The sequence below is a fragment of the Equus asinus genome, chromosome 16, assembly GCF_041296235.1.
Source record: "Equus asinus isolate D_3611 breed Donkey chromosome 16, EquAss-T2T_v2, whole genome shotgun sequence".
NCBI lineage: Eukaryota > Metazoa > Chordata > Mammalia > Perissodactyla > Equidae > Equus > Equus asinus.
Window position 1 is genome coordinate 40,955,817 of NC_091805.1, and position 25,812 is coordinate 40,981,628.

The window sequence follows — 25,812 nt, forward strand, 5'->3', positions numbered from 1 at the left end:
ACTTCCCCAGACACGACCCTGTGATCTTCTTTCCTTGGCTGATATTAATCTGGATCTTTTCCCTGTGATAAACCATAACCATGAGTATAAAAGCTTCCAGTGAGTTCTGTGAGTCCTTCTACTGAATGGTTGAACTGGAAGGTAGTTTTAGGAACTCCCCGAACTTGCAGGAGCTGAAGTTCAGAGATATCCATTTTATTTTAAATAAACTTCACAATAAAATATGACAGAAGAAAAGATGAACGCTTACTCAAGCTCTCTCAAAGTCAATTTACTATTGTTCCTAAAGAAAAACACACACACCAGTTCTCTCTCCTGTTTCTTTAAAGCACCATCTTTACTCTTAAATATATTTTGAGATTTAGGGACATTCTGAATGGATGCTAGTTTAGAATATTGTCAGAAATCTTTTTTGTACAGAAATCTAAGGAGAAATGCCAAACGTGCTGACCATAGGTATAACAACACAACTTTCTAAAATATTTTAAGCAACTACTATATTCCAGTTTATCAGGACTTTTCACATATCTTACATCATTTAATTCTTTCACCCACCCTTATGAGATAGTCCCATTCCAGCATGAAGGACAACAAGCCCTCATGGCTTTCACGCAGTGTGAGAACCATGAGCTTTGGAGCCAAAGATACTCCATTTATCATCTAATTTGTTGTAAAGTTATTTAATTCTCTGAGCCTCATGTTCCCCACAGATAATATGAGGATAAAATACCCTCCTCAGCGGGGTGCTGTGAGGATTAAATGAGTTACTATAATAAGCATCAAATAAATATTAATTTCTTTCCTTTCTCTCTTTCTTTCCACTCTGACCAGCCAAGTGTACAGTGGTGGTAAGTAGAGAAGTCAGTCTATAAATCCAGGTCTTTTTCTGCTAACCTAAGCTTTGAATAATTTTTAAAATTACCTCCTTATTCCAAGATTCTAGATTTCAGAAATATCCCACTCTTGAGAAAGTACATAAAATAGAAGGAAAATACAAATTATCTAGGGAGACTACTACAATAATGGCTAGAGCATTTTTTTCCTAATTAAACATCTGAATGGTTACAGAAGGCCAAAGATTAAAAGTTCATCACACACATGGACCAACAATTTAAGATTTGGTAGAAACTGAAATACCTACACGGACTGAATTTAGGGTTAAAAGCAATAAAATAGAGATTTGTTTTAAAGGTATGAAAGACTATTACTGAGAAATTTTACAATTTCTTTTTCAAAGCACCATATTTTTCACTGTTCAGAATATTTAGGACAAACTCAGACAGACGATCATGAGGTTCACCTGCATCATGACTTTCAGCCGGTCCAACGGGGCGGTGCTGGTCCGGGAGACAGCGCCAGCAACACCTCCTGCCAAAAGCTGCCTCCACCACTGTCCAGACTTTTTTTCATCTTCCGTGAATTCATCCGGAATAGTTAAACTATCTCCTATGTCAATACCCTGTTAAAATGGAAAAACGATCCCCATGCCCCTTTAATTAAAGATAGATCATTCCAGAAGGTTGGTTTGTTTCAAAGAAAAATCACATGTTGTTTTATAGTTAAGATCAGCTTCATTCCTTAGAAAGTATACTGAAAGAATCTGAGCATATAAGTGATTATAAATAGCCTATCACACTAAATGAAGTACAGTATCCGTTCACAAGAAATGAAAATTAACAGTAATTACAAATTTACAAAACCAACAATGACAACTTTCTTTCTTAATAGATTCAGAGTAACTTTTCTCCTTTTGATCTATGTCAGAATGAAAGGGCAGCATTTTACCAGATGTAGTGAATCCTTTTAGCTACAGAAAGAAATTAGTTTTTCAATTCTTCAAAGATACTCCCTTTATCTCAAAATTATATCCACGTTACAGTTTGTACCATGATATATGCTTTAAATATGTAAATAAAAATTAAATAAAAACTAAGTATGTGAATACCCCCAAAGTCATTTCTTATATAGATTGCCTATAAATTTTTTTTTTTTTTGAGGAAGATTAGCCCTGAGCTAACTATTGCCAATCCTCCTCTTTTTGCTGAGGAAGACTGACCCTGAGCTAACATCCGTGCCCATCTTCCTCTGCTTTATACGTGGGACGCCTACCACAGCATGGCTTTTGCCAAGCGGTGTCATGTCCGCACCCGGGATCCAAACCGGCGAACCCCGGGGCGCCAAGAAGCAGAACATGCACACTTAACCGCTGCACTACGGGCCGGCCCCTCTATAAATATTTTTCTAAATCTGACTTGTCATTTAAAACACATAATAGATTCTATATAAAAGTTAGCTAACAGGGAGGAGTTGTTTAAAATGATCCATCCTCCAATCTATTCTAAGCATTCCCATAGATCACAAATATAGCTTGAGAGAAACAAAGTTTTATAATGATAATATTTTTATAACTTTATTATTTAAATGATTCTGATGTAACATTTTATAGGTAAGAGTGTAGGGCTCAGGAGCTATGCTATCATAGTAACTCTTTCTCTTCATTTTACTGTCAACGAAATAGATACATGATTGTAGCCTCAACTGTTACTATCGCCAAAGATACAGTAAGAATTTGATTACGTAAATGCAACTTCACATGAGTATAAAATTTATATGGGCAACTAAAATAACATAGTATTATTTTATACGCATAGTTGAAAAGACATTAATCACCAATAATTCTACAATGCTCCATGTAAGTTTAGGCATTGTTACTAGTGGCCCTGTGAAGTCTAGGCTTCATTTAATTGATATAAAATTTACTGAAATCCACAAATAAATAAAGAAGGCAAGCCCATTAGGAAAATAAAAATTCCCTCAAAGAGCTTTCCTTGGTTTCAGGAGCAGATTACACAATAAACTGAACTTCATTTATACCAGTGTACTTTAGCAGAATATTAATGAAGTTTCATTAAAATTTGAAAGTTTTGAGGAATACAAACAGACAGGTGTGAAAGGCTGAGCAGATAAGCTAAAGATTTTTAACCTTCAATGATTATTATTCTAAGTACCTCATGCCAGAGACAAATCCAGGCAATTGACTAAACAAGCAAAAGTTTTAGGAGGGGTCTTTGGCCATCATCAATGGCCAAGGAAAGAGACCCTCAGCAATCATGAGGTGCTGAGATGGGGCAATATAATATCAATACAAAGTGAAATTCTATGACTTCTACACTTCCCTATGGCAGCATACTTAAAGGCCAATAAAAGCTGGGCAGCTTATCTTTGTAAGATTTTTGGAAGACAGTACCTGTTCCAAGCTTTGAGAACAGCAAAAACAGGTACTATATCTGCAGTGTTCATGTAGTCTTGGGGTTTTCTAAGATACTCTGAATACACACCTAATACAATAAGCAGAACTCTACAAGTTAGGAGCTACTGGGACTTGGGCACCCTGGCCCCTAAGTGTTAGAGTGTTTTCGGATGATAACTATACCTATGGCTTACAGCTCCAAATAAGTATAAATTAATACAAAAAGCATACTTACAGTAGAATGTTTCCAGAAACGGATAATTTCCTCAATGTCTGTCACAGGATTAAATAAGAAATAGTCCCTCCATTCATTCCAGTCTACTGTCATCGTTCCATCAGCATCAATGCTGAAAATAAAAAGAAGCTGATTAAAGAACGAAACAAGGGGGCCAGTCCCCACAGCGTAGTGGCTAAGTTCAGTAGACTCCACTTCGGTGGCCCATGGCTCATGGGTTCAGATCCCAGGCGTGAACCTACACCACTTGTCAGCCATGCTGTGGCAACAACCCACATATAAAGTGGAGGAAAACTGGCAACAGAAGTTAGCACAGGGCTAATCTTTCTCAGGAAAAAAACAAAAAAAGAACAAAAAATTTATAAATAAAACTTACATTATCGGCCATTTTTCAGAATGACAGTTTCTTTTCCAACTTAATATTCTTATTAAATTAAAAAATCTCAATTTACAATAATAGTTTGTGGGAAATGGCAGCAAGCATTTGATGGTCAGTTAGATAATCATTTAGATAAAAATGGACCCCAGGGGCCAGCCCCATGGCCGAGTGGTTAAGTTCGCGTGCTCTGCTTTGGTGGCCCAGGGTTTCACCAGTTCGGATCCTGGGCATGAACACTGCACTGCTCAACAGGCCATGCTGAGGCAGCATCCCACATGGCACAACTAGAAGGACCCAACTAAAATATACAACTATGTACTAGGTGGATTTGGGGAGAAAAAGCAGGAAAAAAAAAAAAAGATTGGCAACAGTTTTTGGCTCAGGTGCCAATCTTTAAAAAAAAAAATGGACCCCAAAATTACACAGAGATCTCACTAAAGACTACTTTTGGCATGCTGTCAAACTCTAAGTCAACGAGCTATCAAACACAAAAGCTGGAAGATAAAATACTGGGAGGTAGTAATGAATGGATTTATGATGCATTTTTTCATGCACTGGCTCAGGAAGATTTTTCTTAATGTTCTGTTGTAACACTTGGATATGATTTTTGGAATATACTCAAAATCTGCTATCAACTTCCTTCTCCAACTTCCTGCAAGCTAAGAAAATCAGCAGTGATTATAAAAAAACCAAATTTGGCGATTGGGCCTTTTTTGAGTCTTAAGAAATCCTAGTACCTCATCTTTAACATTTAAAATTAATATACTGTAGACTTGAATATTTTTCATTAACTTTTTGCTTGTTTTACAAGTTACTTGGCAGTAGGGCCATTTGTATCTGTTTTTTCCTAAGATCAACTCTGAACCATGCCAGGATTCTGACTGTTTTGTTCCTGTCTGTATACCCAGCACCTGCAGTGGCTGGCACAAGCAAAGTGCTCATTTATTTGTTGAATTAACGAATGTCTCTGAAAAAACACTTCAGTGTCTCCACCAAATTTTATATTAATTCTATGATTTGTGTGAAAATAATGCATAAAGATGGCAGTCAAATCAAATGCAATTTTTAGATATTATCGTGTTTTCTAGTGCCACTTTTAATTTTGATCTGCATACGTGAAATCACACTTAAACTTTCATTTGTCCCAGCACACAGGTATTAACATTCCATATTTGCATGCAAGTCCTGTTTACTACTTATGTTTATAATATTATTCTGGGTTGCAATAACTATCACTCTATTTTTACCAATATTTTCTATTATAATGCAATTATTTATTGTCTGACCCCACCGCCCAACCTCCCACACACACATGCATAAGCATCCTCCACAAGGCAAGGATTTTGTTGATTTTCTTCACTAATATGACCAAAGGGTCTAGAATAATGCCTGGCACAGATTAAATATTTATTTAATGAATAAATGAATTGCACATTCTGTAGCTTAAAACCACAAAACACTTAGTATTGACAAACTTCTTAAGTAAGATAGTCTCACTATGGGTTTAAATTGCATTCCTCTTCTGAAGTTAAACTTCTCTTACCATATTCATTTGCTATTCATGCTTCCTCCTGTGTGAAGGTGTGTGCCTGTTGGTGTCTTTTCCCCCTTATTCTAATGGGTTGTGTGTCTTTTGCTTACATAAGTATAGTTCTTTATATAGTTAATTTTAATCCTTAAAGTTATAAATTAGCAAATACTTTGTCTTTGTCTTTTCACTTTGTTTATGGTGTCCATGAATAACAGATGTTCTTGATTTTAATATAGCTGAATTTATCAACCATTTCATTTATGGCTACTGCCTTTTGTGTGTGTTTTTTTTTAATTCTTCCCTACACTGAGATAAAGACATTTCCTTTTTTTACCCTAAAAGTATTATAATTTAACTTTCACATTTAGGTCGATCTTTGTGTATGGTGTGAGGCAGGTATCCAACTTCACTTTTGTCTGCATTAATAACCAGGTGCACCAGCCCTATTTATTACCTAGTCTCTCCTTCACCCAGTGATTTGCAAAGCCATTTCTCTTGTGTGTCTGTTTCTGGGATATCATGTTCTAAGTTTCAACTCGTCTCTTTGTGTAGCAATACCACTGTCTTAATTACAGCTTAATAACAACTCGATATCTGATAGGGCAGGTCGCCAACTTTGTACAGCTCTTCAAGAATGTCTTGATTATTCTTGGGCCTTTGCTCTTTGATAAAAATTTGAAGCTCAGCTTGACATCTTCCTCCAAAAAAACTGTAGGTTTTTTTTATTCAATGGCACTGAATCATTATCTTCAATTTGGAGAGAAGGTACATCTTTTCTGTACTGAGTCTTCTAATGAAATTTTTTAAGTTGCTCTTTTAAAAGTATTGATTGTGGTGTATTATGCTTTTTATACAGATAATTCAGTTTGCCAATATTTTCTTTAAAATATTTGGGGGCTGGCATGGTGGTGTAGTGGTTAAGTTCACGCGCTCCACTTCAGTGGCTCAGGGTTCACAGGTTCGGATCCCGGGTGGGGACCTGCACACCACTCATCAAGCCATGCTGTGGTGGCATCCCACATATAAAATCGAGGAAGATTGGTACAGACATTAGCTCAGGGCCAATCTTCCTCACCAAAAAAAATATACATTTACATTTATGTCACAAATGGTATTGGCTTGTAATTTTCCTCTTTCATTATTTGCCTTTGGTGTTATGATTATAATAACCTCACAGAATGGATTGGATAGTGTACTTCTGCACTCTACAAATATTTGTAAGTCTGTTCTTTGACAGTTTGTAAGAACCACCTGGTGCTAAAGTTTTCTTTATGGAAAATTGTTAATTACTGATGCAATATCTTTGCTTGAGTACTACTGGCTATTTCTTCTTGATTTAGTTTTCATAAATTATATTTTTATAAAATCTATTTCTATGTTTTCAAATTTATTGGCATAAAGTTATACAAAATATTTCATATCTTTGAAACTTTTCTGATGTGTGTATCTGCAGTTGAACATCACTGATTTACATCTCATTTCTCTTTTTTCTTCATCAATCTCTCCAGAAGTTTGTCTTTTCCAGCAACCAATGCTTGGCTTTGTTGATCCTATTACTGTATCTCTGCTTTCTATTTCCACCAATGTCCTAATTATCTCCCTTCCATCTTCTTTGAGGTTATTCTGGTTTCTCCCCTTAAATTAGCACTTTAATTTTCAGCCTTAATCCTTTTCTAATACAAGCCCTTGTCAGTGTTGCAACCCAATGTACACAACAGGATAGATGCGGAGAGGGCTGATGGCCACTCTGAGTTTATTATAACCAGCGTTTCAATATATACATAGCTTACAGCTGTTAAACATACACAGGTGTTCTGGATGAAGTAACTAGCGAATGCCAAGAATTCTTAGTGATTTCTCAAGGAGCCCTCCCTTGGCCTCTGTTTTGATATTATCATGTTATTGCTGTGCTCATATATTTTTATCTCGGAGCAGGCAAGGTCTCTTAGGCAACAGTCCCGCCTGCTCCCGATATCGATATCGTTTCTCCATCTGTGCCCCCAGGCAGCCGCCGCCTGTCTTAGGTTGCCACCCACCCCCCCCCCCCACCCCCGGAGGTCTTACCCGTCATTGGCTAATCGGTCTTCTCACCTCTGGGTCACAGTTTGTTGGCAAGCTTTTTCCAGTGACTATTAACCCTTCCTGTGTCAGGGGCGGCTACAGCCCTAAGGCTATAACATTCCCCTGAAGTACCACCTTAGATATATCCAATTTTAATATGTGATATTTTCATTTTTTTCAAGTCAAAGTATCTTTGAATGTCCATGTATGATTTCATCTTGACTCATGAGATATTAAGAAGTGCATACTATTTTCAAAAACCATTGGAATTTTTAGAAATTATTCCTGTTACTGACTTCTCAGTTAACACACAGTGGACAAAGAAGGTAGTCTTTGTGATGCCAATTCTTTGAAATGTGTTGAGCCTGGCTTTATGGCCTACTGTGAAATCAATTTTTATAAATTTTCCATAAGAACTTGAGAAAAAATTTTTTTCTAATTTTTTGGTGCAAGCTTCTGTTGTATGACCATTACATCAGGCTTCATATTTATTTAAATCTCTGTCTTGACTATATTTTTTCCCTGCTTGTCCATCAAATACAGGAAGATGTATGTTAAAATCTCTCACTGCCATGATGGATTTGTCAACTTATCCCTGGAATTCTATCAATCAGCTTAAAACTTTTTTATGTCTTTGTGGTGAATTTGAAAATGTGATGACACTCTATTTTCATTAATGTGTTTTACCTTATTATCATATCTGATATTAATTTAGCTATCTCAGCTGTCTTTTAGTTAGCAGGATTTTTGTTTTACTTTTTCTTTCATCTGATAATCTGGGTTCTGACAAAATTTATGTTAATTTTTATTTTAACATACATTAAAAGTTCACCATAGTAGGGATCATAAAAAATTTAATATAGTTTCATGTCACTGTGAGGTTAATAACATTTTTCAATCAGTATATTCGGTCCCAAAAATATTAGTATGAAAATACTGATATTTATATGTACCCATCAGATTGTACACCCAACTGAGAAAGTCCTGTCTGATCAGAAGGCAATTACCTTCTAACTTACTCTTTTCCCACCTCACACCCCTGAGGAAAGATACTAACTTTATTTAACCCACCCCACTTGAGAACGGAGGGGAAGGGAAAATAGGACCTAATTACTGCAGGGCACATTTTGGTGAGGTTTTATTGTACTTGACCTTATTTCTCCCATCTTACCTTTCGCTTTCTGTTTATTGCATTCTTTCTTTGAATTTTTTTCCTTTCTTCTCTTTGTTGGATGGTCTGAATTTTGTGCTTGTTTATTTATTTTCTTATTCTATTTCTTCCCTCCCTGGTTATATACTCAATTCCTGTACTTTTAGTGGTTTACCTTGAAATTTGGTCACGTACATATAACAAAATCTAAAATTATTATTTGACCCCACTCTCCAAATAAGATAAGAATCTTAGAACTGTTTAAAACAAATTATCCTATTTAGACTTACATACTATTATTATCTAGTATTTCTGTTGTCCTTTTTCTTCAATCCCACAAATTGGTCATTAGTGTCATATTCATGGCTGTTTCCAATGGACCACTAAAAGAGCCCACAGACCACTAGCTAAGAGACAGACGACCAGTGGTTAGAGGGCATCCTGAGAAACACCGCTTGACTCCTTCCCCGAATATGCTGTCGGTATGCTTCCGGTCTGCACATGTCCTTTCCTCTACCTACAATGTCCTTCCTCCCGCCCTTTTACACTAGCATAACTTCTACTCATTCTTCAACACACTCTTCAAGATTTTCTGAGGGCACGCTATTGCAAAGTGCTGGGCATAAAATAAGATAAACATGGTCTGTGCCCTCAAAGCTTACAGCTTGGTGGGAAAAACAGCATTAAATATAGCAAGTAATACATTCATTGAGCATTTGCCAGGCATCATTCTAAGCACTTCACCTGTAAACTCATTTAATCCTTAAAACAAGCCTATGTTCTTCATATCGTCTCCATTTTATTCACAGAAAGAGGCTAAGTATTTTGTCCTGGGTCACAGGGCCACTAAGCAGAGTTAAGTATTCCAACCCAGGCATCTAACTTCAGAAACTATACTTCTAACCACTAAGCTATAGAAACAAGCCCATGGTTACAATCCATAAGAGCCATGAAACAGAGAAACAAATTGTATAAATAAAGAATAACTGCTGTAAAGGATGGGAGAGGGCTAATTTAGATTGGGTGCTAGATCTCCTTGAGATGAGAACTAAAGGCTAATAAAGGATGGAGGAGGGCTTCAGTCCTTTAAGTATTCAAGTACAAGCATCCAAGTTGGAAAAGACTTTGGTGAATTCAAAGAATTGAAAGAAACATGGCTAGAGTATAGTCAATAAATTTCAACAACGCCTATCTTACCTTCTTTGAAGCTATAGAGAATGGCCAGTCACTAAGAGAGCAGGAGGTTGGAATAACAAGGGGAAACATTTGGAATAGTCACTGTGGGAACGGAAGACACAGGTGACCAGGAACAGAAATACACAAAGCTTCAACCCAAAGGTCCAGTTGAGAATAAAGGCTGTACATTTCAGGGGTACTAATCTGTACATTTTTCTTTTTCTCTAGAAATATTTAATAGCCCAAATGTTGGGGCAAAGAAAGCAACTGGTAGGATGCTTCAGGACTGGGGGAAAGCAAGAAGGAATCCGATCAAGAAGAGATGGATGGACTGGTGGAAACGAAGTGGCCAGAGATCTGTAAGTCAAAAAGCAAGTACAGTGGGAGCAAGGCAGTGTAAAATCTGGAAGAAGAAGGGTCAGAAGGTAAGATACAGCTGTTTAACACTTCCCAGGAGGAGCAGCTTCCAGTTATGATACAATCCTGAAAGGGAGTGGGCTGCAAAGCCAAATGGAGATGAAAGTCTCAGGTGTTGTGGAAGCCGAGGAACACTAAAGCTAAGGCAAAAGATGAGTCACCAGCTCAAACACTCAAGTTTCCTAGGACTTAGGATAAAGAGAAAATGACTGTGTGACAGGTGCCAAGGTCCTCAATAAACGTGGAGAAAGCACTAGAGATAAGAAAATGAGAGGAAAGAGGGATGGAGATGAAAGCCTAAAAGGAAAATGGATTTTTACTTGAGAGCAAAAGATAAAGATAGATGCAGCACACATATTTGGGAGAGACTGTCTATTTCAGCTATGCCCCACCCATATCTTTGACTGAAAAAGTCAAACTAGAGGACTATATTTCAACCAAGGGACTCCCACCTCATGCCCTGATGAGCTAGCCACAGCTGCTTCAGTCAGCACCTTTCAGGTCGCTCTCCCAGGAAGTCAGGTTTGGGACACCACGAGGCAGTGAAATGGCAGCAAACAAGCCGACACTTGGAGTATATGAGTCACACTGAGGCTGAGCACTCAGGGGAAGAGCCACGATGTCCACTACTGAACACCCGAGTCACATTCTGCTTTTACAACAGGGTGAGACAATAGAAAATATATAAATTGGTCTCTGTCCCCTGTTCCTGGCACAGAGCCCTTAAAGCCCTTGAAATTTCCTGGTGATATCTTGTTCTAATGTTTGTTTTTGACCTCCTCCCTGACACAGGGCTCCTAAAACCCTTGTAACTTCCTTAGTGATAAGAGCACAAGGAGCATCCTTTATTCAATGAGTCAACCCTGGGTGGGCTCCTGGATGGCTCCTGGATGGGGGTTGGTTACTAGAAAGATCAGGCCATGATTAGAAGCTTGGAATTTTCAGCCCCGCCCCTCCACTTCTCCAGAGAGGGGAGAAGGGCTGGAAATGGAGATAATGATTGATCACGTCTATGTAAGGAAGCCTCCATAAAAATCCCAATAGCATAGGTTTTGGGGAGCTTCCAGTTTGGCGAATACATTCACACCAGGAGGGTAACACATTCTAACTCCACAAAGACAGAAGCTTCTATACTCAGGACCCTCCCAGACGTCGCCCTATGTATCTTATCATCTGGGTATTTATCTGTATCTTTTATCGGATCCCTTAATAAACTGGTAAATGTAAGTAAATGTTTCCCTGAGTTCCATGAGCAGCTCTAGCAAATTAATCCAGTTCAAAGGGGGAGGGGAACGTGGGAACCTCCAATTTGCAGCCAAATCAGACAGAAGTTGTAGGTGACCTGGGGACCTATTACTTACGATTGGCATCTGAAGTGGGGTGGGGGGCAGTCTTGTGGGACTGAGCCTTTAACCTGTGGGATCTGACACTATCTCCAGGCAGACAGTGTTAGAATTGAGTTAAACTGTAGGACACCCAGCTGGTGTCGAAGAGAATTGCTTGTTGTGAGGAAAAAATCCCACACATTTGGTGACCAGAAGTACCAGAAGTGAAGTGTTCCCTGTGAGTAACAGGAGACACAAAGGAGGGGAAACTGAGGTTTTTCTAATACAAACCTATTCTGGTATTTTTACTGAAGAAATATAAATGCTGGTAATAATAATAATAGCCCAACAGTGCAAAAGGATACACAACTCATTGGCCATCAGGAAATACAAATTAAAACCATGATGGGACACCAGTGAATACTCACAAAGATAGTTAAAATCAAAAGATAGAAAGTAACAGATGTTGGGGAGGATGTCTCATACAGTGCTGCTAAGATTGTAAAATGGTGCAGCCACTTTGGAAAACTGTCTGGCAGTTCCTCAAAATATTAAACATAGAGTTATCACATAATCCAGCTATTCCATCTCTAGGTGTACACCCAAGAGAATTGAAAACATATGTCACACAGAAACTTGGACAAAAATGTTCATAGCAGTATTATTCATAATTGCCAAAAAGTAGAGACAACCCAAATGCCCATCTATTGATGAATGGACAAACAAAATGTGGTACACACTTACAATGGAGTGTGACTTGGCCCAAAAAAGGAGTGAAGTACTGACACAGGCTACAACATGGATTACCCTGAAAACATCGTGCTAAGTGAAAACTTTTGGCCAGGCACAAAAGGCCACATATTGGATGGTTCTATTTTTATGAAATGTCCAGAACAGATAAATCCATAGAGAAAGAAAATAGATCAGCAGTTGCTGGGGGCTTGCAAGGGAGGAGTAAGGAATGACTGCTAATGGGTACAGGGTTACTTTCTGAGGTGATAAAAATGTTCCAAAATTATATAATGGTGGTGGCTGACAACTCTGTGAATATACTAAAACCCACTGAATTGTACTTCAAAAGAGTGAATTTTATGGTATGTGAATGATATGTCAATAAAGCTGTCATAAAATATTTATATATACAATTATATAGCTACTTTTAAATATCCATCTCTCTGCATTACCTATGGTCCATTCTGGAGCTTGGGCTTGGAATTTGCATTATTCCTAAATCTATCAAAATGAATACAGGAATATGATTTCTGCCCGGGAAGGACCAGAGAAAAACCCTCATTTTCCTGGAAGACTGTGACTTTAGAAGCAGAATATTACATGCCTCATATCTCACCGTCAAAATGCTGTTTATCTCCTTTTCATTTTTCAGCTTTTCATTTCCTCAGGAAAGCCTTTCTTACTCACCGTTAACAAAAGTAACATCATGCTCAGCTCTGAGACCTGGGGCCTTCCTACTGAGCAGCTGCTTATAGAAGAAATTCTAAACCGCTAGAAAGGAAGAAAATGCTACTGGCACAAATACAAAAGAAGATAAGTTCGATAATAAAGCCATTAAGAAGAAACTCTTTAGACAATGAAGACTGAAAACACTCACAGGAATATTAATATAGGGGCTGGCTCCGTGGCCGAGTGGTTAAGTTCACGTGCTCCGCTTCGGTGGCCCAGGGATTCACTGGTTCGGATCCTGGGCGCAGACATGGCACTGCTCGTCAGGCCACACCGAGGGGGCATCCCACATGCCACAACTAGAAGGACCCACAACTAAAAATATACAACTATGTACTGGGGGGATTTGGGGAGAAAAAGCAGAGGAAAAAAAAGGAAGATTGGCAACAGTTGTTAGCTCAGGTGCCAATCTTTAAAAAAAAAAAAAAGAATATTAATATAATATAACAGCCCTTTTCTGTTTTCTATCATAAAAAAAAATTAGTTCCTATGGTGTGTTTATAAGAAAAGAGTCTTTCAGAGATTATTGCTCTATTCAGTGAAACAAAACATTAAGTCTGCAGAGGTCTGACTTATTAAATAGTTGAACTAATGACCCTGGCAATAATGTTCGAATTGGCGTCTCTGTTTTCTGAAAGTCTGCATCAGTGTTTCTTTGTCAGTTAGCTAGGAGAGCTCTGGAATTTCCCTCTTACCTAGTCACATATGGGTTAAGTACTGTGATGAACCTGCTAGACTCCTTATTTTGAAACAATGAGTTCCACTATCATATTAAGAACCAAATGGGAAAAACAGCAGCACTAAAACTCTTAGTCTTTTTTTCTCTAGATTTAAAACCTTCCTGCCATTCCATGGCCCCTTGAGGCCTCGCAAGAGAGTCCAATCTGAGCTTACATTTCCCATTCTTACACTTCAGACATATGTGTACATACAAAATGAAAAGGAAGAAAAAGAGAAGAAAGACATTGAATGTACGTACTGAGGAAAGGCGAGGCACAGAGAGCTATTCTAAGCCACACTTACGAACGTAGACCTCTAATGCAGGATATTAAAATGAAAGTCAATAAGATGAAGAGCTTACCTTTGAAGAATCAACTCTGCTTGTTGCTCAGAAATAGTCAGACCTAGTATCTGGAGAGACTGGACAATTTCGGAAGCCTCAATTTTTCCTTCAAAAAAATAAAAAGAGCATAAACTCAGACTCAGAACTGATAAGGACCTTAGAATTCATGAATTTTTCAAATCCCTCATTTTATAAGCGAAACTCTTGAACTAATTAGGCAAAATTCTGAACTTAGGTGTTCTAGATTTGCTTAAATACATGTTGCAACACCAAGTCAAAATTTAGCAAATACATTAAACAAGTATGTACACACTATGTCATTCAGAAATCCTAACAGTCGTGTAGGTAAATGATGATATTGCATCTAAAGAAGAGACTGAGAGCTTACGTGGCCTTACCAAGTAATGACATTAAGAAGCAGCAGAACTGAGAGTCAAAGCAAGATACCCTGACTTTGAGGTGAATTCAATCACACTAGGAGCTATTAATTTTTAAAGCATGCATTTCTACATTTAAGTAAAGGACTAGGCATTTATTATGCATAACGATGCTGTGCACTGTGTTAAAAGGAAGTGGAAAATGACTAAATGGAGCCAAAGGGTGTGGACTGTTCTCTTGAGGAAACTGGCAATAAAAATAAAGACAGCAGGGATAGTAGGCTGATAGAAGAGGGAAAATTATTATGAAAGAAATTAGAGCATGTTTGTAGACAGAAGAATCCGAAGAGAGGAAGAAAGAGAAAATATAAGCAATGACTGTCAGCCATGCTGTATTTCTCTCAAGAAGCTCACAGACTCATGAGGATCCTAAGACTAACATTCATGGAATAGGATGAAATAAAACAAAATAAGAGAGGGTCTGATGGCAAACCAGTATTAACAGCAAAGTTCTCCAGGAAAAGAAGAAGATAAAAACTATTGTTAGTGGTGAAAGGAAAAACTTCATTTTTTTTTTTCTTTTGCTGGGAAAGATTTGCCCTGAGCTAACATCTGTTGCCAATCTTCCTCTTTTTCTTTTTTTTTCTCCCCACAGCCCCAGTGCATAGTTGTATATCCTAGTTGTAACCTGTTCTAGTCCTTCTATGTGAGCTGCCACTACGACATGGCTACTGACAAACAAGTGGTGTGGTTCCACGCCTGCGCCTGGGCTGCCGAAGCGGAGTGTGCTGAACTTTAACCACTAGGTCATCAGGGCTGGCTGAGGAAAGACTTCATTTAAGAGAAGGACTTTGAAGAAATTACAGAACTTGGAGAGAATTCTCCTGGGGAGAGGAAAGGAGCAGCATGAGATTCTGGACAACGTAAGGACAGTTAGAGGCATCTCTCTGTCAGCAATGAAATTCCTTAACTACCACTCTGAAAACTCTCCTTTATAATTGCACCTTAAGGAAATACAGTCAGTTCTCATTATTCATGGTAGTTACATTCTTGAAGGTCACTGTTAACCCTGAATTACCAAATACTGAACCATTGTTCCTACGGGAAATACAGGGTTATGTTCCTGTGAGTCTCTGGTTAGAACATTTTCATTAACCAATCAACACAAAACCTCGTTCCGGGTGTGCTGCTGTTCAAGGACACCCTATTTAATACATATATTGTTGACTCATTAACAGTGAGCTGACAGCCAACAGCAGCACAATGCAGGCCTGAATGAGGCTCATCTAACACACGTGTTTTCTTCCGAAGGCACATCACAGTCTTCCTGCACTTAGGAATGAGAGACAGCACTTTCGCGCGATGCTTGGGAGCCACTTTAAACATCAAAATCACCCCAAAAAAAGCACAAAAATGCAAAAAACATGGCACTAAGTATACTGCAGAAGGACACTTGTTAACAGTAGGAGAGCTCACACAAGAAACAGAGCAGCACAGAGCATAGCCTTGCTCTATCTCTGCTGGAAATGTGCTCGTGAAGCAAATGAAAGTTGTTGCTGCTCTGTACACGTCCATGAATGACTGCAAAAGTGCCGCGAGTATTGATTTGGGGTTGCTTTTGGGGTTAAATTTTAGCAAGAAGGCAAGTTCTCAGATACAGAACCCACAAATAATGAGGATGTGACTTTTTGCTTTTCTTTAAGGAAGTCTGATAAACAAAAATATGAACCTATAATGAGAAACTGTTTTAAAATATACAAACAAGATAAATCACGGGGAAACTATGCCTTTACTACAAATGTATCATTAAAATTTCATCTTTAATTATTTTCTCAGCTCATTTAGAACTTTCTGAAATGGACAAGTGATGTGTGCACAACCTATGTACTGGGATGAACGACCTCTACTTATCTGGCAGATGATCCTGAGGTGGCGCCATCTCCCAGCTGCTGCCCGACCCAACACTATACAGACAGCCCCGTCCTGCAACTAAACTGTAGAGGGTTCCAGGTGGGATAAAAGTTTGCAGGGAGGAAGTTGATTGTAAGAACTGAGTTTTGCTAGAAGATTGGACTAAAGCTAGACTTGAGGCATAGAAAGTGAGGTTTACGGGAGGTAACGACGTTCCACTAGCACTACTTTCTGCTACCAACTCAGCTCTTCCTGGCTGAGAGTCACAGACTTGAAAGATCATCAAATCCATTCAAAGAGTTTAGTTGTTTGTTTGAATCTAGAAAGAGTTCAGTTGCCTTGAATCTAACTGAAGTGAATGTTCAGTATAAACCAGAGGCCAGCAAACTAGAACCCTCTGGCCAAATAAGGCCTGTTGCCTGCTTTTGTGAATAAAGTTTTATTGGCACACAACCATGCTCATTCATTTACATACAGCTGGTTTTTGCGCTACGGCGGTTGAGTTTTTGTGCTATGACAGCAGAGACGAGCTGCTGAAACTAAGACCAGTGGGCCCACGAAGCTAAAATGTTTACTATCTGGCCTTTTACAAAAAAAGTTTGCCCACCTGTGGTATAAGTCATATTTTCTCTCAATCTATTTACTTGTTTCTCCAATAACAAGTCTGTGAATGGAATGGCCTTGACCACTCATATGTGGGGAGGGGTTTGAGGCTGCATTACAATTGTTTAAAATAAATTCTCTCTTCCTATTAAAGGTTGCCTCTGCTGATAAGGGTTTTGTAATGCCCCCCTTCTCCTTCTGTGGCCGTCGCTTTCTGCTCTACACAATTGGACTCTCACTCCAAGCCATTAACCTAAATTGAGAAACCATAATCCCGATCAGAAGGAATATATTTAAATGTCTATCTGCTATTTTTTTCCCCTAATTTTCAGGATCAGAGAGTATCTTCTCTAAATTACTTCTTTCAAAAAGACTATGAAATGCAAGAGAATCTGAAAGTTTTTTAAATTTTAGAATATACAATTCTTATGCCTACACATGAACAAAAATAAATCTGTCTTGCCAAGGAAGGAAACATAATTATTTTTAACCCATAGCTTTAAGTCAAACCAGCATAATGTTCCATAGTTAATATTCTTTTTTTGTTGCTGAGAAAGATTAGCCCTGAGCTAACATATGTTACCAATCTTCCTCTTTTTTCCTTCTTTTTTAGCTGAGGAAGATGAGCCCTGAGCTAACATCTGTGCCAATCTTTCTCCACTTTATATGTGGGTTACCACCACAGCATGGCTGAAAAGTGGTGTTGGTCCATGCCTAGGATCTGAACCCACAAACCTGGGCCACCAAAGCAGAGCATGCCAAAATTAACCACTATGCCATGGGGTCAGCTCCTCATAGCTAATATTTTACAAAAAGCCCTATTCACAGTTTATAATTCAGTGGGCAAAGCTGTCTATAAGTTTTCTTCATTAAAATATTCTATATAAAAATCACATTACTAAAAAAAGCAATTACTAACAGTAGTAATAATTATCTAAAAAAAGAGAGACTAAATATACATTGCTTTAGATACTTGGAAGTATGAGAAGTGCTTCTTCACAGTTGGTGATGAATAGAAAATAAGACATACCATCATTATTTTTGTCCAAACTCTTAAATGCCAATTTCATTTTTTTCTCATGGTCTTTAAGGTACTTCATAAATTCTTCAAAATCCAGCTTCCCATCTTTGTTGATATCACCAGTAGTAAAAATTTTCTACAAAAAAAAAAAAAAAATAGAGATATTTTTATATGGGCTAAAACATAAATTATTTGCACATACACTTCAAGCAAATTGTCTGTTTTCCTATAACATTTGCATTTGATAAATCCCAAGCCAGAAGACAAACATTTGACCGGGCATGAAATTTAAATATCTAAAATATTATTTTTCCCTTTGATTTGCAAAATTAAATAATCTTTTCCTGAAGATGACCTTTATAAAAAGCTGTCATATCAAACTACTGTCATATCAAAATCATCACTTTTGAGAAAGAAATAAAAATCACGGTATTTGATATTACATGTAAGCCCTCTCCCACTGCCACCCAAAACATAAATAAACCTTCTGCCTGTTAAGACACTTGCAATCACCCACTCAAAGCTTACAAATTCTATTGGTTTGATGGTCATGCTCTTCTGGGAAAATAATGCCTCATTGTGGCAGGATAGTATAATGGTCAGTCCTCCACGCTCTGGACTCAGAGAGAAAAAAGTCTGAAACTTACAAGGTGCAACAAAATTTATGGCTTAAAATGCATAATTAGAAAAGAAGGAAGGCTGGAAATAATGATGAATCATTGAAGCTTACCTTGATCTCAAGCAATTAGAAAAAAAAGTAAACAAAAAAAGGTTGAAGAAAAGAAATACAAAGTAAAAAGTAATAAAAAGAAAACAAATATACCATTGAGAGGATCAACAATATTAAAAGATGGCTCTTTGAAAAGGCCAATAAAACTGATAAATGCCTGAAACTGGCAAATAACCTATGTCAGAAAGTAATGATGAAAATCACTAGACACAATAGATATTAAAGATGTTATGAACAACTTTATATCAAAAAATATGAAAATTGAAGGGCCAGCCCCATGGCCAAGTGGTTAAAGTTCCGCACACTCTGCTTTGGCAGCCTGGGGTTCACGGGTTCAGATCCCAGGTGCAGACCTACTCCACTCATCAGCCGTGCTGTGGAGGCATCTCACATACAAAGTAGAGGAAGACTGGCACAGATGTTAGCTCTGGGCTAATCTTCCCTCAAGCAAAAAAAGAGGAGGATTGGCAACAGATGTTAACTCAGAGCAACTCTTCCTCACACCCACATACACACACACGCACACACACACACACACACTATATATATATATATATACATGAAAATTGAGACAAAATAGACAAATGCCTGAAAAAAGAGAACTAACCAAAAATTGACACAAGTCAACAGAAGATCTGAGTAGTCCTATAAGTATCAAAAATTTTAATCGGTAATTTAAAGACATTCCCATGAAAGAAAATTATAAGCAATGTCATTAGTGAAATAGATGCAAAAATCCTAAATAAAATGGCAGCAAGACAAATCTAACAATATATAAAATGGATAATACTATATATGAAATGGACAATACTCTCTCTATATAAAATAATATATGGATATAACAATATATAAAATGGACAATATCATACACACACACACACACACACACACACACACACACATACATACAAGATGAATACATTCCAGTAATGCCAGGTTAGGGTAACATTAAAAACAAAAAATCTTGTCATTTACTACATTAACAGAATAAAAGAGAAAATCATAGATCATCTTAATAAATATAGAAAAAACATTTGATGGATTCAACATGATTCATGATTAAAAACTCAGAGCAAACTAGGCATAGAGTGGTGCTTCCTTAATCTGATAAAGGGTATCTACAGAGAATTCTAGCCTTTTTAGTTTAAGCTAGAGTGAGAAGGATTATCTTATCTGCAACCTAAACAGCTTGATTCCAATACCATCAATTATTATTTACAGTTTTAAAAGCAAATACATTTGTGTTGTGACTGAAAAATAACTATTGCTATTTAATTACTTTCACAAATTAGACTGAGGATGATTTTCATCTGGAAATTATTTCCTGATTATTCAACACATATACTGAGATCTGCCTAATCCAAGAGAAAATGTCACAGCATTCTGGGGCCCCATTTATGTACTAAAGTTTCATCTAAGTAGTGTATATCTTGGTCAATGGAAATGTCAGTGAACACTTTCAAAACCACAAGTTACAGGGCATGACTGACCCTATCTTTGTATAGCTTGACTTTTTCACCCATATTTCTTTAACTTTTCTTATAGTAAATAAGGACTCCCAGAGTTACAATTGCCTAATGATTTCGATTTATAGTAATATGAAAGACTAGGACTTGACTTTTGAATTTTCTTGTGTCTTCCTACGTGGAAATAAATGAAGACCAATCAAATGAGAAAAGCAAAGGCTGAGCTTGCTACAGCAAGGGAGTCAGCCACTGTCCCTTGCGTTTTGGCAGAGGATGGGAAGCCTTATAACGGAAAAAAGGAGGCTTCAGGTGTGCCCTGATGAAAGGCCGGTGGCCTGGGGAAGCTGTAGGTGAGCTAACTAGAAGAGGGGCACACCGTGTAATTGGTTAGGGGTCCATATTTGGCTTTCTCTGGTTGGTCCTAAGTTGGAAGTAGGACAAAAATTAGGGAAGCTGTCCGTTATTAATCAACTGCTAGCCATTTTGGGGCTGCCTGTTTCAGAAGTTATTGTTTAGCTTCCCAGATTGTCACTAGAGACAGCAATCTGGTTTCCTGTCAGTCCGACTTATAGCAGGCTAGTTTCCTGGGCTGTTTATGGTAGATAAGGTGTTGGTTTCCTGGGCAGCCTGCTGCAGGTTGTGGGTCAAAGTTCAGTTTTAAATATGGTTTAACCATTGTCCATTTGTATATTCAGTCTCTCACCTTTCAAGGTAAAAAAACAAAACAAAACCAGGGGCCAGCCCGGTGGCATCGTGGTTAATTAAGTTCATGCACTCTGCTTCGGTGGCCCGGGGTTTGCCTGTTCGGATCCTGGGTGTGGACCCACACACTGCTCATCAAGCCATGCTGTGGCAGGCGTCCCACGTATAAAATAGAGGAAGATGGGCACTGCTGTTAGCTCAGGAACAATCTTCCTCAAGCAAAAAGAGGAAGACTGGCAACAGACGTTGCCATCAACAGATGTTTCCTCACCAAAAAAAAATCAATTGAATTCTCAATCTATATAAATGAATTTTCTACTAAGGAAGCTGGAGACATGCGGGGGAAGATATCAGAACTTCCTAGAGATGTCACTGTCACCTGAGGAAAGGCCACATCAGTGTTCCCTAAAACATAAGGTTCCCTGCGGTTGGTGCAGGGCCCTCCAGAGAGGCCCCTTCCTCAGTTTTGATATGTGAGCCCTCATCAGTCATCACTGGGTATAAAAGGCCTTTATATGGTCACATCATCTCTTGCCAAAAACAAAAGACGCGTTTGCAAAAACTTTTGTTTTGATAAGGAAAAAATGTGTTTTAAAGGATTGAACTTGTTTATGCACAATCCAGAATTTCTTACGAAAGGTTAGTTTGTATCTAATAAACAAGTCATACTTGAAAATCTAAGTATAACCCAAGTACAAGAAAATCTAAGTATAATAAGCATGAAGGACATTTAGCTTTAAAAGGAAAAACACTTTTGGGGGGAATTTAAAAAACCAAGTGAACTTTACAGAGATAACGTTTTGGACTGTCCTGGTCCACATACAACATCCAAGCCAGGCCTTTGATGTTTCAAATGAGGAAACCAGGACACAGTGCTTGGCACATAGAAAATGTGCTAAAAATGTATACGATCAATTACCCAATGGATGATTACAATGAACACTCCTATACCTCACACAGCTAATAGGAAGAGAGTTACTAAATCCTAACATGACAGAACTCAACCAACAGTTTTTTGAGCACAAAGTACCAATTATCTGAAATGAATTCAACAGTCCTTACTCTCGTGGATCTCCCAGTCTAGTGGGTTAAACATCCAAAGGGCAAATATAATTGGAAAGTAAGAATTATATTCAATAATAACTTCCAAACAGAAAATAACTTGGAAATACAGTGACAGAAACATGTATGAGGCAACACATACTAAGAAGGAGCCTGTAACCTAGGCTTCTGGGAAAAAAGGATTTGCAAAGGAAATGATGCCCAAATTCAGTCTTTAAAAGTCTGATAATTAAGCCTTGTTACAAGGAAACATCAGCACTGGTGAAAACGCAAGAGGACAAGCCACTCAGACAGAATGCCCTCCTTCCAGGAATGGAAACCAAAATATAATATTAGAGAATTTCCCATTACTGCCCTACTCCCAAACACACATATAGTGATTATCTCAATTCCCCATAGTGGGGAAAGAGCACCTTTGGCCAAGATGCCCATCTAGGTTACTAATAACAGGTAAGTACACCGAACAAGGTGACCCCCAAAACAAGGTTGCAATCAACATCTTGAGTGCAATTTGAATTTGGAAGTTTTATTAGAGCCAGGGAGAAAACTAAGAAAAATGCTTGAGAAAAGTATTAACTGTGTTGAGTTATCCTGAATACAGTAACGTTGGTAATGGACTTGAAAACTCTAGTGAGGCCCAGGTCAAACTTGCAATTGCGTAAATTTGGCTTCATCCGTCTCTGCCCAAGTTGTCTCCAGGGCTCCCAGCACCAACATCTCTCTGACCACAGCCCCACTGAGGCCCACCTTCACTGCCCCCTGGAGCTGAATGTTCCCTACATCCTGCAGGCATTCCTGAAGCTCAAGGATGTCCAGGGTCCCGTCTTCATCAAGGTCCAGGTACCAAAAGAGTCCTTTACAGAGGGCGTCCATCTGGGATGTCTCTGGTGGCAGAGGTGGTCCTGCAGCCCCCATAAGTCTCTCAGAGGTGGAAATGAGAGGGAAGAAGGGGATATGCGCCCACCACACGTGCAGCTGGCAGAGACCTAAGATAGCAGCATCCTCTGAGGCACCAAAGACAAAGCCACTTGGCAGGTAGAGCGCAGGGAGGAGAGGGGGCATCACAACCGCCCCAGGGCAGAGGCAGGTGTTGCGCAGGAGGCTCGGCCTGGGAGCCTCAGGTGGGGGCCGGGCTGGGGAGCGGGGAGGCCATGGCGTTTTGGCTGCACCCCCAGGTAAGCAGATCAGATGCCCTAGTCCCACCCCACTCCAGGAGGAGCCTAGAGGGGACAACTCATGCTCTTTCCCCAGAAACTTCTGGAAAGACCTCTGCACAGGACTGTCTCTAAAGGTAGAGCTTCTTTTTAGAGAAAAGTGCATAGGGGATGTTGGAACAGGGACTGTGGGGCCATCATGACTGGTGGTGAGGTCCAACATTTTTTTAAAGTTGTTTGGTCACACCTTTCGAAGAATTCTTCTAAGGTTGAAGCACTTAATTGTTGTAGTGAAGACTGGGAATTGGGAACCTAACGGAAATCTGCCCACTTGGGCCTTTCCTTCTGCACTCTCTCCCACCTCCATCCCCAGTTCCTTCTCTTCACCCAGCCTCTGCGGTGGCTCCACCAAGGCCGCTCTAACAGCCAGGGTCCCCGCTCTGTCCTTACAGATGTTGGCAGTGCACGTGGGAGGATAAGCTCAAAATGCACAGAAGTTAAGTCAGCTGGGATCCCAGAGAGAAGTGAGGAGATACTCATAAATGATGTCTGTGGCTTCTTCTTAACCCCACTCTAGGGAATATGCAAAGGGAGGCCACAGAGAGCTCTGGCTTCCCTGTACATATACCCGTGGTTCCTCATCCTACTCCACTGGAAACCTGGAGGTATAGTTTCACAGTAAAAACTCTACTTTTTTATGTAATTTATTTTCCTAACTATAGAGTACTCTTTAATTAAAATTCATGTGGAGCAGCAAGAAGTCTCATTCCTTGCTGGTGGGAATGCAAAAGGGTACAGCTACTTTGGAAGACAGTTTGGCAGTTTCTTACAAAACTAAACACACTCTTACCATACAATCTAGCAGTCATGTTCTTTGGAATTTACCCAAAAGAGTTGAAAATTTACGTCCACACAGAAACCTACACACAGATGTTTACAGCAGCTTTATTCATCACTGCCAAAACTTGGAAACAACCAAGATGTCCTTCAGTAGATGAATGGATAAACTGTGGTACATCCAAACAATGGAATATTATTCAGCGCTAAAAAGAAATGAGTTATCAAGCCATGAAAAGACACGGAGGAAACTTCAATGCAAGTTACTAAGTGAAAGAAGCCAATCTGAAAAGGCTATATACTATATGATTCTAGTTCTATGACATTCTGGAAAAGGCAGAACTGTGGAGACAATAAAAAGATCAGTGGTTGCCAGGGGGTTGGGGAAATGGATGGGAGAATGATTAGGTAGAGCACAATATGCCTACAAAAATAGGCCAAGGAGGGTTGACCCCGTGGCTGAGTGGTTAAGTCCCCGCGCTCTGCTGCAGGTGGCCCAGTGTTTCATTGGTTCAAATCCTGGGCGTGGACATGGCACTGCTCATCAAACCACACTGAGGCAGCATCCCACATGCCACAACTAGAAGGACCCACAACAAAGAATATACAACTATGTACCAGGGGGCTTTGGGGAGAAAAAGGAAAAAAATAAAATCTTTGAAAAAAAAAAATAGGCCAAGGATTTTTTAGGTCAGTGAAAATACTCTGTATGATACTGTAAAGATGAATACATATCATTGTACAACACCAAGAGAGAACACTAAGGTATACTATGGACTTTGGGTGATAACGATGCGTCAATGTAGGTTCATCAGTTGTAACAAATGTACCACTCTGGTGAGGGATGTTGATAACGCATATGTAGGGGAAGGGGCAATATGGGAAATCTCTATACCTTCCTCTTAATTTTGCTGTGAAACTAAAACTGCTCCAAAGAAATAAATTTTTTTAAAAAATTCACAAAGAAGATTTAATCAAGCCATGATCTGTTGGCTCTTGCTCTATTCAGTCATCATGTCAAGTACCGACAAACCAGAGAGGACCATCACGTGTCCTTAAAATGCCCACGGGGTTGCCTTCAGAAGGAGGTTGTGCCATGGTTAGTCATAAGTAATACGGTAGGCTTTGCGATAAACGTTTCCCCCAAGAGCTGTCGAGCAGTGGCAAACTCTAATTCTGTTTGACAAGACGTGCTGTGATCCAGTCAAGAACAAATTCTCCCACAAAAGAGAATTTTACAATCACAGGAGACAGTCCTTCCCTGTGCACTGCGGAGAACGCAAGTAGTCACAAAGAGTCATAGAAGACAGACATCCAGGCAGGGCATAGAGTCTATAGGACCAAGTAGAAAAGACAGAAGTCATGGCCAGCGTAACGAGAAAGACAGATAGCATTTTACAGAACTGATATGAGAGAGCAAAACAGAGTTGATAGTTCACAGTGAAAGAGGTCCGGGAGTGGGCCCATGACCACGGGATCCCCTGGCAATATCACATACCCCTGAAAGCACAGCTGAAGTATCACCTAGGAGGAAATATTTGGCAAAGATGGGTTGCCACCCTTGGCAAGAACCATGAGTCCAAGAATCAAGAGGTGGAAGCAGGAGTGGTTCCCTTACTATTACTCCCAGTGGGAGACGTTTTGCTTCCTGTGCCCACAATTCTGGGCTCTGCAGGGTTAGTTTCTGGTACCCAAACAGGATACACTCTTGCCAGAAAACACAGCAAGGGTCCCACTGAACTACAACTGCCACCTGGACATTTGGAACTCCTTGTGTCCAGGGACCAAGAAGAAAGAAAAGAAGTCACGATCCTTATAGGTGTAAATCGGCTCTGATCAGCACGTGTAGGCTGCTTTTACCCAGGGAGACAAAGAGGTATATGAATGGCACTCAGGGGATC

The 25,812-nt window shown here is 39.1% G+C and overlaps 1 protein-coding gene across 1 annotated transcript in view; it reads right to left on the reverse strand.

The window, feature by feature from the left end:
* Nucleotides 1-25,812, reverse strand: part of SLC25A24 (solute carrier family 25 member 24) — a 47,193-nt gene that overhangs the window by 16,727 nt on the left and 4,654 nt on the right. Inside the window, exons 2-5 of the mRNA XM_014835238.3 lie at nt 17,970-18,096; nt 14,067-14,154; nt 3,486-3,597; nt 1,301-1,459 (exon numbers count right to left, since the gene is read on the reverse strand). Of these exons, the coding sequence (XP_014690724.3) occupies nt 1,301-1,459; nt 3,486-3,597; nt 14,067-14,154; nt 17,970-18,096 (486 nt within the window). The remainder of the gene's footprint in view (nt 1-1,300; nt 1,460-3,485; nt 3,598-14,066; nt 14,155-17,969; nt 18,097-25,812) is intronic.